Genomic DNA, 15,796 nt, shown 5'->3' with positions numbered 1-15,796 from the left:
CCAGGCTGCACATAGGGTTAAGATTTTTGGTCACAATGCACAGTGAAGCACTGATGGTAAGGAAGGCACCAAAACTACCATTTGACTTATTTACCAGCAATTGCTACCTTCTACTTGAATTTTAATTGGAACTGCAGTGATCAAATTTGAGGCATTTAACAAAATACCTGGAAAACCACCACATGCCCACAGTTATGCGAACAGTGGGCCCTTTCTTTTCCAAAGGCCCTGCGTATGCTCTTCATTCTCAAAGGAATCTGTTGACTGTGCTGAAGGAAGGATACAAGAGCATCCAGAACTATATAGAGATTGCTCAGCGCTCAGATTGTTCCCTGCATGTTACAACCTCATTAATTAGGGTTAAAATCTTTGTACTTTTTTAGTGTAAGACTGTTACTGTAATAATTTTGTTTAGTAACGATTAAAACTTTTACTACGTGTGACAATTGTAGAGGAAATTGCATCAGGTTCTGTGTCTATAACTATCAAGACAGTTGGTACTAAAAGTAGCATGCATGGGCCCATATAATATAGTTCCTTACATGTGTAGTCCAATTTTTTGTTTCCTATTAATTGTACCGCAACTATGGCAAAAAGCTTTACAAATCATCTAAATACTGCTAAAACTAAATCTATGTACATTTCCAAGTTGTTTTTCACAACTTTAGCAAATTCACTTCAAATTAGTGGAGAACTATCAAAGAGGTATATAGGATTATCCCTTTATAAAAAAAATCCCCAAGACTATATACCAATCCACTGACATCCACACAAATTGAACTTTCCAAAAGTGTATTTATTGTTATATTCCCCAAATTAGAACAAATGACTGAGTTTAAAAGTACAAACAAAGACTACTTTAGGCAGCTGTAAAGCTTTTTTTATTGGGAATATATACTTCACTGCTTCACACAAGTCCAATGATAATGCTTGAGTCCATTGTCATTTTCAGAGGTGGATTCTAGCGAATTGTCTTTGCCGGGCTTTTGAAACTTGATGCGGCCTGAAGCTGGAGTTGGTAGGCCATTGGGTGAATTTTGAAACCATATAGCCTGAAAAAGAAACGACAGAAATTAGCTTCTGGTTCATACAATAAACACCCCATTCCCAATTTTTTAAAACACACCATTAAATATAAATCTTTACAAACGTGAACGAACCTTGGTACAAACTGGTTGGCTGGTCGTTTTGGTCGATACTCTGGGTTCACCATGAACAACATGTGAGGAAATCCCGTGCCGAAGTAGGCTCCATCTGTGTGATGGTGTCTGGAGGATTTAGGAGTGTACACATCCATACACTTAGGGCAGTAAAGCTTCACCATTGCCTCTCCTGGGATATCTGATAAGCCTAGATTAGTCAGAAAGCAAACAGTAAGGAAAGGCTCAATGACAAAGTGTGAGAGAAAGTGTTTGGAAAGAGACCACCTCACCAATAGGAAGCATTGGCTGATTCTCGCAGTATACTCTGGGACAATAGCCAAAGTCCCCTTGCTGGTATTTTTCCAACTAAAGAGAGAAACAAATATTAAAGATGACTGCTGATGATTGATTTGGAGAGCCAGTGAAACTCGCAAGTCATTATGCACTGCAGTACCATTTGTGCGATGCCTCTGTTTGTGAGAATGTATCGTGCATGTATGAGACCATAGAGCATCTCAGCTGCCTGTTCAATCAAATCGCTCTGATTCTGGTTATCTTCAGTTTCCTCATCTGTTATGAAAAGTCACACAGGAAGTTAAAAACTATAATTTTTCTTCCTTTTAGTCCAAAGTCAACACCTCTATATTCTCACCAGGCTCCAGGTCGAGAATCAAATCCAAAGCCTGACGGTAATGAGGGACCTGCTCGTTCAGTCCTGTCAGGTTGAACTTGTCCTGAATATAGTCTTCATCGACCTGAAATACAGCAACAAAGTACATTCAGTGAATAGATACTGTTGCTGTAGTCGGAATAATGCCACACACTGATGTGAAAGCATTAGAGAAGCGTCTAACAAGATTATTCAGTAGCTGCCAGGGCAGAAAATAAGGGGTTATAATTAGAAATTGGATTGTACAAGTGCATATGTGCAAGTCTAACCAGTGATTAACTGGATGGATGCTGAGAACAGACAAACAATTCCTGGAAAATTAATTCTGTCTTTTTTTTGTTTGTTTATTTTGTTTTGTTTTTTTACATACATGATCTCTGACCGGTTTGTTTGGTATAAGCCACCATGTCCTCCAGTAGAGAACACAGTGCTCGCAAAAGTACTTGAAAAGGATTTCTGATTTGCCAAATATATTTGCATTTTACAGTAAATACCTACTAGAACCACGTTTGGAACAATTATATAATCTTTTGAGGTATGTCTCTACCAGCATTGCAGATCTAGAGTAAACTTTCAACAGTGGTTTTTGAGTCTTATTAGGAGTTATTTATGGATTTTGAAGATATTCTGAGCACACATGAATATGCTCAGAGCTAAATCTAACTATTGCTTTTCTGGTTGCAGTTGTAGTTTTAGGGTCTTGTCTAAGACCCTAAAACTACTTGTTGGAAGTTAAAACCTTTTGCTCATATTCTTCCTTGGTTTCCCCAGTATTCCCCAGCTTTGTCCCTGTTAAAGAAAAGCAGCCTCATAGAATGATTAGACTGCTGGTGATCTTCTTCACTGCCATTATTCAGTCTGTCCTCTGCACATTCACCACTGTGTGGTTTGTCTCGGCCACAAAACAGGACAAACAATCAGATCCATACAGAGGGTCATCAGAGCTTCTATACATTTCAGGTCGGTGCCATTTGCAAAAACCAGTTGCCACAGAGAGTTTCTTTATCCAGGCTCTGATGAACACAATGAACATTTTACAACCACCGTAGACTACTTTTCTGTGTACATATCTACACTATTGCTACCTGTGCATACACATATATTGTTTCTCTCTACTTACTATATCTCTTAGGTTATCTGTTCTTGTTAACACAGACACTGCAACCACAAGAAGTCGCAGTAGCCAAATAAAACACTTCCTTAACAGTAATTTCTGGTTTCTACTTTAAATAAAAAAACTGCTAACTGATCCAAAAGATGGTGACTATGTATTGTTTGAACCACCACAGGTGTCTTTCACATGCACAGAACTAATTATTTTTACAACATACTATTGGGAGATTTACCCCCAGAATTTCAGCTTATAAAAAGCTGTCCACTCTCAATTTGTAACCTAGATATATGAAATTGGCAGCATTTAGAAGTCAACGTTAAGTAAAACCGACTTTATTTTTAACGTAATACTCTTGGAGATGTGTCAGAACTACATATTTTAAGACCCAACAGTTTCCGACCCCAACTTAAAAGTCTCTCAGTTGAGGAACAAATGTAAACAGACGCAATTCCTTTATAAATGAGCTCCTAATTTTCATTCTTTGATCATATTTTCAAAGTAAAGGTGGAACTTGCCTCGCAGAACAGCTCGTTTCCTCTGAGTCCACAGAACCAGGATATCCAGGACACCTCCTCCGAACTGCTCATCCTCCTGGCAAACAGTAGAGCTCTTTAGATCCACACCAGTCGGCTAACCAGAAGCTTTCATTAAAACAAACTCAAAAACGAGCCATTCTAACATGATACGCCGTCACTTATCGGATATGTGCTCCGATATAGTTTACGTTCACCGCAACTTACGTTAGCTCTTCATACACACGCTACCTGGCTAGCTATTGTGTTGCTATGTAGCTTAGGGTGCATAATTCGATAAGTATTTCTGTTAAAAGTATTTTCACATGAGAGTTTATTAAATTACAACATAAACTGAGCTTCACTTACCCGTTTAAATGTGCCTTATAATATATTAATATGCAGGCTTTGCTAGCTTTTCCTCTCTTCCGCGATGACCAACTTCCGGTGTCTGAGGTTTTCAAGTTAATAGTCTAATTATGCTAAGGTGCTAACAGGAAATGGAAACATTTAACGAATTATAACTCGTTGAATTTAAACAAACACCGACACCGGATTTTCCCTCTTTTTAATAAAATAACAATTCCAATACACCGGATGTAACAAAAAATAAAAATGATATTGATACCCATATTTTCTAAAGTAAAATAATAATAATAAAATCAGTTATCAGTTATAAGTCACTTTGACATTAGGCTATATGATTTTCATTTTATTATCAAACTTATGCAACAACATTCCAAACTTTTAAAAGAATTTACATTTTTTTCAGTCAAATTTTCCACCGTTTTACATCTTGGTTGGGCCAGAAGGGCTCTTAAAAAAAAAAGGAAAAAAAAGGAAACGGTAAAACATATCCTGATGTAATGAAGACTTCAGGGAAGGTCGGAAAAGGTTTTGCGTGAAGGTGGACCAACATCCTTCTGCTCCTGCTCCTTTCCCATTCCTTCAAACATTAGAATCCTTAGCAGCAGAAGAAGAAACACTTATTACTTAAAATTTTCAATCATACTCTATGTACTTTCTGAAATTCCTTCAATGAGATGCCAGAAAAAGTGCTGTGAAAGTGAAAACTGTCATTACTCCAAAATTGGAGTAATGAAGTGTAAACACTGGTTTACACTGGTCAATAAAAACACAATCCTTTAATTTTAGCACACTGCTGGTCAGCTGCTGGTCCAAGAGCTACTATATTTTTCACATGGAAACATGAAAAACATGGTTAGTGATAGTGTGGAAACTAAAGAAAATCCACTTTTAACTTTAAGTGTTTTGGTTAAGGGTAAGAGTTAGGGTTAGTTGGCACTTTTAAACAAAAGCCATGCAATCATATTATGATTCAGCCTTCTTTTAAAGCATTGTGTTTGTACAACGGATTTCTTTACTCAGAGCTTACATGAAAATCTACCAGTCCATTCCTAGTCTCATTATATAGCAAAACACAAAACCATTGTTATTTTTTTTATTTCAAAGACAGACATTCATCAACATTGTCAAAAGCTTTAATATGAATCAATCTAGACTCAGCTACCCTTTCAGTTTCATGTTAACCCAGATATACTCACAGCTTCAGAATTGCATTTCGTTTCCCCAGCATCATATTCAGGAAGTCGTGGTAGCTGATTGTGTCCTTCGATGGGCCTCCAGCTACCTCTGACATCATCTTTTTCAGCTCTAAGTGAGTTTTGGCTAGTCCAAGTTTTTCCAGCATACGTTTTAACCCCATCATATCTGAAATATTGTGTGTGCATATATAAGAAATAAATTTGACAAGTTTAAGTGGCCTGTGAAAACACTGTTAAAAATGAGTGAGTGAGCAAGTTGAAATTTCTCACGCTAGCTAAAAATACTTTTGATATGTAGAAGTCTGGTGCACTTTTACCTATGTCTCCTTTGTCGTTGAGATCAAACTCCATGTATTTCTCTAAAAGAAAGACATGGAAGTGTGTTTTACAGAACATTATACCAGAAATTAAAATGCAAATAAAGACATTTATTACTCTAAGTAACTCACTTTTAAACATTTCAAGCTTTGTTGCCAGATCTTCCTCATCTGCATACTTTGAATCTGAGAGAAATGCCTGAGAAGGGGATCAGTTCATTTGTTTGGTCACACAATGAAGCTAAATTACTTTACCCAAATATGACAGTTATTCCAGCTCACCTCATTTATGGAGTTAAGCTTTTCCTCCTGTTGAGACTTAAGATGCCCATAAGCTTTACCTCCTGTTAAAAACAAAATGGTGATCAACAAAACATTTGCTGAATTCTGAGAAGAAAAACAAACCATATCAATTTCAAATTGCAAGCTTTTTTCAATTGAATTGGCTTTAAAATATAAGCTTTAAAAGAGAAATCCAAGCATACCTTGAGCATTGTTATCCATTTTGTGAACTGTGCTGGGAAACTGTAAAACAGCGACTGTTTTTTATCGCTGTGGCTGTAAATTGTATCTGAAGAGGAAGTGAGATCTGGGTGAAGTTCCTGCATTACATTTAAGGCAGCAGAGAGCTAAGGTCAAATGTATGATGCAAAAACTAGAATTCCCATTTACCCCATCTTTTTCCACATCTTTTTCCACATGCAGGGTCAGAAAACTTGTGCTATTTGGTTCTTTCTCATGTTACTGCAGCATACTGCCCACAGTGTGCTCACTGCTATGTTTCACTTCTGTACAATGCAATGAATAACCTTGCATATTTTAACTGTTTTCAGGAAGCAATGCTGTTGAAACATGGGAGATTGTTGTTAGTCAGTGAAGAGGCAACTCAGATACCTAAAAGGAAGGAACAACCCAAGAATTTAGAGTTTTTGCAGTTAGTCTAAAAACTTTATTAATACACGGGCATAAATACATGGCATTAGAACGATCAAATATCATTAAAGTTTTATTGAGTCAATTTACTTGAAATGTAGGCTGGAACATGACATTTCTTTACTAAAAGTATGTTTTATCCAGCATAATTTCTGTGAAACTGAACATGGTTTTGTAATTAGCATTATAAAATAATCTTGGACGACAATCCTGCACAATAAGCCGGGACAGACATTAGATGGAAGGATGGATGATGTGATAGTTTATTCAGATGCATTCCACAAGTCAATCACGATATTGCCGTGATGTTTTATTTTTGCCAGATGATGGCGCTCTTGCTCAATTGAAAATAGGAAACAGTCATGTGTTCGTTTTACTTTAGTTTCAAGATGACACTTCAGGTTATACACAGGAACTGAGTAAATCCTATTTTAAAACTAAAGGTACAAAAGCTAATCCTCTCATGATCTTGCTGCATTAGACAGAAAATGGCTCACTTGTATTTTCAGGTTTGTCTTTTAGTGTTTGTATTAAAAGTTCCTCCCAGATGCAGGGGTGAGTTTCTTGTTGGTATTTCTTATTGGATTAAATCAGCCAATATTCTATTTCAGTACATATTTTATGTCTGTTTTGTAGGTTTACACATTTTAGGAATTCACTACATACAGTAATTTTATTTAATGTCTGACTGACTATATTAAAATCTGACTCCGCAGGTGGTGAGACTGTGTCAGCTTTTACAGACGAAGACGTGGTTCTGTCATGTCTAAACGTCAACATCACGGATCCAAGCAGTTGCTATAGAATGAGACTGGTGAAGAACACAGATGCCATGAACCCTTCAGTTATATTTGAGTATCCAAAGAAATCCCAGGATGCCAAACGTGTGAATTTGGAAGCAAACAGGAAAGGTCAAACGTGTGTTTTTTTGAAAACCTCGCAAAGATCAGATGCAGGGTCATACGACTTTGAAATTTGGAAAGGATGGGACAAAATTATGGTCACACACATATCATTAAAAGTGAAAGGTAGGATCTTCATGTCTTTTTTATTTTAAAGATTAATTTATACAATCTGCAGGGTAGATCACATGCTCCTCTTTGATTTTTTAGACTGCAGAAACCTTAAGCCAGAGGTGGCAAAGCCTGGCCAGAATGTGAGTCTTAACTGCTCAGTGGATGGAGAAACGGCCCCTTCAAATGTCACATGGGCGAAGATGAAAGGGAGCGACTCTGTGCCTGTTACTTTGCCAAGGATTGAAATGAAGGGTATATCCCTGACAATCAAGTCCGTGTCTGATAGTGACACCGGTTGGTACAAGTGTGATTATATACTTGGGCAAAGTCGGCGCTGCTCAAAGATCAATCTACGTTTTCGGGGTCATCAAGGTCTGATCTTAAACAGATCTCTTCAGTATTACTTCCAATAATGTTGTATATTAGGTAATTGTTACTATTTCTTTGCTTTTTTGTTTGATTAAGCAGAAACTGTGTCCATGACTACCATGATTCCAAGATCTGCATTTACAGAAACTCGCCAAGGTGTGTTTTATGTTTAATTTTCCATATACACTATAACAGCTGTCTCTTTTTATTGAGGTGTTGAAATGGCTTCATCTTTATGTCTTTGCCAGGATCTCTTAACATTGTTTCGGAGACCAACAGGACAAAAGGAAGTGAAACCTCTATTCTGGTTGTAGTCCTGACCATGACCTCGATTTTCACACTTGCAGCACTAACAGGAGTGTTTATTTACAAGAGATACAAAACTCAGAGGAAATCTGCAGGTGGGCTCTCTTTCTCTGTTTTGTATGGTTATATATATATATATATATATATATATATATATATATATATATATATATATATATAATTTTTTGCCTTTTCCCTTTTCTTCACTTGTGAATAATTCCGCTTTATAGAGTCTGCAGATGTTTATGAAAATGTGAGTCTTCCATGTTCACCAGGTGAGAGTAAAATTATGATTTTGTTGCCACTTTTCTTTAATCAAATATTTAAACTGTACCTCATTATTCCTACTTTCTTGCCTTAAAACTAAAGAGTCATTTTTCATGACATTGAGAAATGTTTATGTAACACACAGATACTAAAAATCGAATCAACAGCTTGTATGCATTCCTAGAGGAGAATGTCTAAGGACTCACCTGTAAGTATATTACAATGATGACTCTAATGCTTCAGTATTGAATATTCATACAAATATTCCAATATCCCCATTTTTGTTGCAGTTCAAATCTAGAAATGTTCTGGCTACTCACAGAGAACACTGAAGATCTTTCTCTATTCCCTCAAAAAAATGAAATTAAATAAAAATAAGACCAGCCTGCCTGGCACCAGGAAACATGCCACATTCAGCATCACAGAATCACTTTATTCCTTTACCCCCCTGTTGGTTTAACCTTCAGTATATTGTTGTCACCATGTCTAAATGGCTAAATGCAGTGAGCTGCTACAATGAAATTGGGTGATTCATTATTTGTGTTAACACAAGTGCACAGGAGTGGCTAACAAAGTTTCCAGTCAGTTTATTTCAAATTATCTATATTCTTCAAGTGAAATGTGTGCTACATTGTTGTATTTCAATAGGCTTTATTTCCCAAGTGTGCATGTGATCTTCTCTTGTGTATTTTATTTTGCAAATCTTGTTTTCTGTGTTGGCAAATAAAATTAATTCAGCATTTAAGTGAAGACAGAGCAGTGTTTATTTAACTTTAGTTGACAGGTTGTAATAAATTGTAGAAGCCATCATCAGTGGTGGCAACTTCTCTTTTTAGCTGTCCCGGTTGCTGTACTTCCTCATACTGAACGACATCATAAAGATGATTCTGGTAAAAAGAACACTGACATTAGCATACTGGGATATATCAGACCAACACAAATCAAATGGAAATGTTGATATCTATGCTTATTCTTTTTACCATTGAGATGACTGACAGTTCATCAGCTGCAGAAAGAGAGAAGACATCAGTTGTGACATTTGGTACACATTTAGTACACATGATCAAAAAGTGAAAGTTTAGATGACGGGTTCCTCTACCAGATTCAGTATGCAAATCCTTGTTGCGCTTCCTCTTCCAGTGAATAAAAACTCCTCCTGCTGCTGCACATAATAAAACGCCAAGAGGGAGACCTAACCATGCCAGAGTCTGCATAGCTGAAGAGAATATAGTCTTATTTCTTTTTTGTTTCTGCTTAAACAAGATTACATTAACAGAAAAGTAATGCTGCATACGTACGTTTAACAGAGCTCAAACTTTTTGACGCCATCTTTGAACCTTCTCTGTACACAGAGCAGGTTATTGCATCAGAGCTAACTGGCCAAACCGGGAGAAGAAGCTCATTGATCAATGTGTTGTTAACATTAAATAGTCTGCCTTGCCAACGCTCTTGGTTGCTTCCAGACCAAGTTAAATTTAAGTTTTCTTCACATTTTTCAACACAAGTAAGCACACAGATCAAAGAGAGATTTCCTCTTACTGGTTGTGTATTTGCTGCAACTGTAACATAGAAAAAAATGTCAGAAGAAACTTTTATATAGCTCTCAAAGTCTGAATTTCTTTTAGATTATTTTTCTCACTTACCATCAAGGGTGTGTACCCTAATTTTGTGCAACACTCTTTGCTCTTCAGTGGAGCCCATACACTGGTAATCACCAGCATGAAGAGGAGTCAGTTTGCTGATTACTAAGGATGAGTCTTTGTTCACATGACATACATTTGTTTGGCCATTCTCAGGTACCAGATCACTGAGCATTTTGTTATTCAGTGTCCACTCTATTCTGTCTCCAAGTCTGGGAGAGGAAGTGTTTCTGCATAGAAGCGACACTGACTCACCAACAGCAGTGAACACTTCCTCCAGCCCATCTACAGGAAAGAGAGCAAAGCTCAGCCTTTGTGCATACTAAACCACAGTTTGAATTTCTTATTGCAGATCATTACCTCTTACTGTTGTCCTGTACTTGCCAGAGGCTTTAACCTCACCATTTTGGGTTATTTGACATTTCCATATTCTGTGATGGTCGGTCAGTTTCCTGGTAATGATGAGTTTTGAGAAGCAAACAGATGGATTTTCAAATCTAAATCTATTACCAGTTATTGGAACATCATCCTCAGTTGTCCAGATGATATGTATGTTTGTGTCGTTTTTACAGAGGCCAAATCCTGTAGATTTACTGAACGAACAGTGAAGTTCTATGATGCCCTCTGCTGGAGGTTTGTTCTCAGCAACTGTTGAATAAAAAACAAAATTAATCTGTCATTCAATATTCACTTTAAGAATTTTATGGACAACAGTCCTACTTACTGTCAAGAAACCGAAGGGAAACACTTGAATTTAGCGCTCCACTTTCACAAGTGTACAGCTTGGCATCATCACGCTCCATCTGAGAGATCTCCAGTGAGCAATCCTTTAGCAGACGATACTTGTTTTCGTTTAAATGTGTCACTTTTCCAGCTGCAACCACCTCATATTTATCCCATATTAAACCCGTGACTGTCCAGTTTACTGAAGAGCAGGATCCAATAGAAGGTAAACTACATTTCAAGGTAGCTCTGTCTCCTGCCATAGCAAACTGCAGCACAGGATCTGTTTGTAATAATAAAAAAATGCATTAAGCCTAAAAATATAAATAAGTCTTGAGGATTTTTTTCAAAGTTGGTATTGAAGTATCTGTGATAATCCAATCTATATTCACTTGCAAAGTGATGCCCAGTGATTCTCTGTTTCTGTGTTGGATAATTAACAAGTAAATCACAATTAAAGAAATGAAAACCGGACTACGCTGATTGACCTTTAGGAGGCTTTTCAATGCAATCCATGACAGAATACAGAGAGAGCATCCAGCACATGGTACTGTACTGGATGCTTTTTCTGCTTACACACATTTTAAAATTTGTAAGGAAAAGCAAATTACCTTACAAATGTTAAGCTCAATAATTTTAAGGTAAATAATTCCTTAAGTACTTGATACAACCAGTGATGTCGGACCACTTTTTTCAGTAACGAGTAATCTAACGCTTTTCTATTTCAAATGCAGTAGTCAGTCTACAGTTACTTATTGAAACCACTTTGCTTTACTGTGCGTTACTATTTTCTTTTGTAATTTAATTTTATTTCCTCTACGCCTCTTGGAGAGTAACCGCAGTTTCTATGCGACAGTGTCAGCAGCGACAGACTCAATAGAGGGAGGTGCGCTTTTTGTTGTTGAAAAGGAACTATTTTGTATGAGGGGCCGTTTAGGACAAAATTTACGTTTTGTCTCTCACACACTACCAAAAACTCTCGCATACTCCAAAAAAGTAGCCACGCACACTCCAAAAAATTACGTTTTGTCTCTCACACACTACCAAAAACTCTCGCATACTCCAAAAAAATAGCCTCGCATACTCCAAAAAATTACGTTTTGTCTCTCACACACTACCAAAAACTCTCGCATACTCCAAAAAAGTAGCCACGCACACTCCAAAAAATTACGTTTTGTCTCTCACACACTACCAAAAACTCTCGCATACTCCAAAAAAGTAGCCACGCACACTCCAAAAAATTACGTTTTGTCTCTCACACACTACCAAAAACTCTCGCATACTCCAAAAAAGTAGCCACGCACACTCCAAAAAATTACGTTTTGTCTCTCACACACTACCAAAAACTCTCGCATACTCAAAAAAATTACATTTTGTCTCTCATACACTACCAAAAACTCACGCATACTCAAAAAAATAGCCACGCACACTCAAAAATTACTCACGCACATTCAAAAAATACTCAAATTGCGTATACACACACTACTAAAATGTCACACACACACACACAAACGTTAACTTTCTCGCTCACATACACTACTATCAGCTCGCTCACATACACTGTACTAACAGCTCGCACATTCACAAACGTTAACTTTCTCGCACACATACACTGCTAACAGCTCGCACACACACAGACGTTTATCTCTCACATACACAAGACTAAAGTTGAACACACACACAGTACTAAGACTCGTTTTATGTATGTGTGAGAGCGACACTCTTTATGAATGTGTGAGAGTTGTCACGGAAGAGGCGGGGCATAATTTTTGGATCAAACTGCGCATGCGTAGATCCTAAACTATAAGTTTCGATTGTTGACTCACTGTATGTTCTATTACTTAGTATATTTGTGCTTTTAAATATATATAGAACGTTTAACTTTCTTGTAGATTAAATGTGCTATAGAAATAAATGAATCTGATTGATTGATTAAAAATAGCAAAATTGCTGTAGTACAATCTGTCCACTGGGTGCCAGTATTACAGGAATTATTAACCGGCGCCAACTAGTGCCGAAGAAGAAAGAGTTTGCTATACCGAACATGGCTAACTCTAATTCGAAACGAGAGAGAATTGGTCAGGCAGCTGCCATTTTAAACACCATTCTATCTTCTCCGGAGGCAACCAGCACTTTGACAGGCGCATTAAACGATTCAACGACTGCCCGCAGTGCTACAATCTGGCACCCAGTGGACAGATTGTACTACAGCAATTTTGCTATTTTTAATCAATCAATCAGATTCATTTATTTCTATAGCACATTTAATCTACAAGAAAGTTAAACGTTCTATATATATTTAAAAGCACAAATATACTAAGTAATAGAACATACAGTGAGTCAACAATCGAAACTTATAGTTTAGGATCTACGCATGCGCAGTTTGATCCAAAAATTATGCCCCGCCTCTTCCGTGACAACTCTCACACATTCAAAAAGAGTGTCGCTCTCACACATTCAAAAAGAGTCTCGCTCTCACACATTCAAAAAGAGTGTCGCTCTCACACATTCATAAAGAGTGTCGCTCTCACACATTCATAAAAAGTCTCGCTCTCACACATACATAAAACGAGTCTTAGTACTGTGTGTGTGTTCAACTTTAGTCTTGTGTATGTGAGAGATAAACGTCTGTGTGTGTGCGAGCTGTTAGCAGTGTATGTGTGCGAGAAAGTTAACGTTTGGGTGTATGTGCGCGAGCTGGTAGTAGTGTATGTGCGCGAGCTGGTAGTAGTGTATGTGAGCGAGAAAGTTAACGTTTGTGTGTATGTGCGCGAGCTGGTAGTAGTGTATGTGCGCGAGCTGGTAGTAGTGTATGTGAGCGAGAAAGTTAACGTTTGTGTGTATGTGAGCGAGCTGATAGTAGTGTATGTGAGCGAGAAAGTTAACGTTTGTGTGTGTGTGTGTGACATTTTAGTAGTGTGTGTATACGCAATTTGAGTATTTTTTGAATGTGCGTGAGTAATTTTTGAGTGTGCGTGGCTATTTTTTTGAGTATGCGTGAGTTTTTGGTAGTGTGTGAGAGACAAAATGTAATTTTTTTGAGTATGCGAGAGTTTTTGGTAGTGTGTGAGAGACAAAACGTAATTTTTTTGAGTATGCGAGGCTATTTTTTTGGAGTATGCGTGAGTTTTTGGTAGTGTGTGAGGGACAAAACGTAATTTTTTGGAGTGTGCGTGGCTACTTTTTTGGAGTATGCGAGAGTTTTTGGTAGTGTGTGAGAGACAAAACGTAATTTTTTGGAGTGTGCGTGGCTACTTTTTTGGAGTATGCGAGAGTTTTTGGTAGTGTGTGAGAGACAAAACGTAATTTTTTGGAGTGTGCGTGGCTACTTTTTTGGAGTATGCGAGAGTTTTTGGTAGTGTGTGAGAGACAAAACGTAAATTTTGTCCTAAACGGCCCCTCATAATTTTGAGTTTCGGTCGCCAATTCCGTTTAATATAAGCGGCTTTGGGCTTGTTGTTTTCTTTCTAAAGTCGCTTGCAAATTTAATGAGTCGCGGGCTGCGCTTTTTGGGCTTGGAAATAAGCAGACATAAACCCCAGAATTTGTCTGACATCCAGTTAGTTTTAGTCCATCATTTCCCGGATGATCCATCCAGTGTCTTTGTTAATGTTAAGTTAGTATATTTGCTGTGAATGACGTCGAGCCTCTCGTTGTGCTCCAGAAAACTGCAAACATCGAGACTGATATGAACAGCGCAAAAAACGTGAAAACAGCCACGAATGAACGAGTCCATAAAGTTGTGCGACTTAACTCCATTATAATTATTAATATTAAGAGTGTCACCAATCTGTGCAGCGGGACATCTGAGTTATGGAGCCGCAGGAGGAGCGCTGTGCGCTGCGCTCTGACACCAAACGCAGGGCCGTAACACAGAACATGGAGGCTGGGGCGAGGGAGAGAAAGGGGTCTAAAATCCAATTGAGAGTTTTCCAGAAAATGCTTTTACACACAAATTACTAAAGCTGAAGGGGAGATTAAACAATCTCCCCTTCAGTTCAACCTTATAAGTGGAGATACCTTGTTGATGTTACCATTATAAAATAACTTGCAATTAAGTTTTGGCAAAGCTCAATGTAATTTTCACAGAGGGCAGAGTGCTGTTGTCAGCAGCTGCTGAAAGTAACTAAAAAATTACATTTAATGTAACTTAGTTACTTTCCAAATCAAGTAATCTAACTAAGTTACTTTTTCAAGGAGTAATCAGAAATCCAATTAAAGTTACTTTTTCAAAGTAACTATGTCATCACTGGATACAACCCAGATGAGCTGATTATATATAATAGAAGTGTTGCACCTACCTGATGAATAAAGTGCCAGCGATGCCCATAGAGGAGATATGAGATACAGTCCAATCAAAGGCTGGAAATTCATTCTTCTTTCATAAGAGTCTTGTGTAAATGCTTCACAAATATGACCAAGTTCTGTAAGGGCAACTGTTTCTTAAAATGCCTCTTCAGGAAGTATTTTTGGCACCACATGACAGGATATTACTTCAATGCAAAACTGAATGCGTTTCATGAAAGATCTTCTTCTGGGCTGTTTTTGTCGCTCTGCAGGTGCCTGTAATATGTTCTTCTGCTTCAGATGTCTGAGTAAATGTAACTTTTACTTTCAGCTTAATCTTCTCCATCTCTCATCTGGATGCCAGACATGTTAACAAATAATTTTGTAGAGTTGGTTGCAGACATTTTATTGAAATATTAGCAAAGATGTGTGTGTGTGTTTTTTTCTTTTCATGATTCATGGCTGAGTCCAGTTTACTCTGTAAGATGAAAACTGAACTCAAGCCCCCTGAGAAATTATATGATAAACTCAACCCAGTGTGAGGTTCCACACATTAGTGGTTTAGGTTTAAGTTCTTCTCTAAAGGTTCTGATCTTTTAGAAAGCTGGTCTGATTCTCAAATGAAAAGCAAATAAAAAGTACACCTCAGCCAAACATCATTTACTCTCCAGGCAGATTAAGGGTCACAGTTGTTTATAAATATCATCCACCATGCCTCCTCTGACTGGATGTATACTAAAGTTTCAGATTGACCCAGCTGGAGTCTCTGATGAATCTGACAAGGAATCTGAGGAGGGAGATGCAGATTAGGAAGATTGACAAGGAGTCCGTCCAACCCCAAAGACTTGAAGCCCGTCGTTAAAGCAAAATCGTCATAATATTGTAAACCAGCAAAAAACTGTTCAGAAATTATTTAAATAGTATGATAGCAGTAA

The 15,796-nt window shown here is 37.6% G+C and overlaps 4 protein-coding genes across 5 annotated transcripts; 1 reads left to right on the top strand and 3 right to left on the bottom strand.

Moving 5' to 3' along the window:
• Positions 1–775: 775 nt before the first annotated feature.
• On the bottom strand, positions 776–3,917 carry LOC116717118 (casein kinase II subunit beta-like). The gene is made up of 7 exons (XM_032558240.1): positions 3,808–3,917; positions 3,442–3,517; positions 1,795–1,897; positions 1,597–1,712; positions 1,433–1,508; positions 1,161–1,350; positions 776–1,052 (listed from the first exon to the last, which is right to left on the bottom strand). The coding sequence occupies exons 2-7, from the start codon at positions 3,511–3,513 to the stop codon at positions 962–964; spliced, it is 648 nt and encodes a 215-aa protein (XP_032414131.1). The 5' UTR covers positions 3,514–3,517; positions 3,808–3,917; the 3' UTR covers positions 776–961.
• Positions 3,918–3,998: 81 nt separating this feature from the next.
• Positions 3,999–5,923, bottom strand: LOC116717120 (allograft inflammatory factor 1-like). Of its 2 annotated transcripts, none has more exons than XM_032558241.1 (6): positions 5,806–5,923; positions 5,603–5,664; positions 5,453–5,519; positions 5,321–5,362; positions 5,004–5,169; positions 3,999–4,401 (listed from the first exon to the last, which is right to left on the bottom strand). In XM_032558241.1, the coding sequence occupies exons 1-6, from the start codon at positions 5,822–5,824 to the stop codon at positions 4,314–4,316; spliced, it is 444 nt and encodes a 147-aa protein (XP_032414132.1). In that variant the 5' UTR covers positions 5,825–5,923; the 3' UTR covers positions 3,999–4,313. The 2 variants fall into 2 exon arrangements, with proteins under 2 accessions (XP_032414132.1, XP_032414133.1); XM_032558242.1 differs by having other exon boundaries at positions 5,453–5,516; positions 5,600–5,664; positions 5,806–5,910.
• Positions 5,924–6,625: 702 nt separating this feature from the next.
• On the top strand, positions 6,626–8,956 carry LOC116717117 (uncharacterized). Its single transcript, XM_032558239.1, has 8 exons — positions 6,626–6,808; positions 6,970–7,281; positions 7,366–7,641; positions 7,738–7,794; positions 7,887–8,039; positions 8,175–8,219; positions 8,357–8,419; positions 8,502–8,956. The coding sequence occupies exons 1-7, from the start codon at positions 6,742–6,744 to the stop codon at positions 8,407–8,409; spliced, it is 963 nt and encodes a 320-aa protein (XP_032414130.1). The 5' UTR covers positions 6,626–6,741; the 3' UTR covers positions 8,410–8,419; positions 8,502–8,956.
• Positions 8,952–15,026, bottom strand: LOC116717113 (uncharacterized). The gene is made up of 8 exons (XM_032558234.1): positions 14,876–15,026; positions 10,576–10,857; positions 10,212–10,499; positions 9,855–10,136; positions 9,510–9,770; positions 9,311–9,427; positions 9,192–9,217; positions 8,952–9,098 (listed from the first exon to the last, which is right to left on the bottom strand). Exons 1-8 carry the CDS (start codon positions 14,946–14,948, stop codon positions 8,985–8,987), a joined length of 1,443 nt encoding a protein of 480 aa, XP_032414125.1. The 5' UTR covers positions 14,949–15,026; the 3' UTR covers positions 8,952–8,984.
• Between the last annotated feature and the right edge of the window lie 770 nt (positions 15,027–15,796).

The sequence above is a fragment of the Xiphophorus hellerii genome, chromosome 3 (assembly GCF_003331165.1).
Source record: "Xiphophorus hellerii strain 12219 chromosome 3, Xiphophorus_hellerii-4.1, whole genome shotgun sequence".
NCBI classification, from domain to species: domain Eukaryota; kingdom Metazoa; phylum Chordata; class Actinopteri; order Cyprinodontiformes; family Poeciliidae; genus Xiphophorus; species Xiphophorus hellerii.
This window is presented reverse-complemented; position numbering and strand designations above follow the sequence as displayed.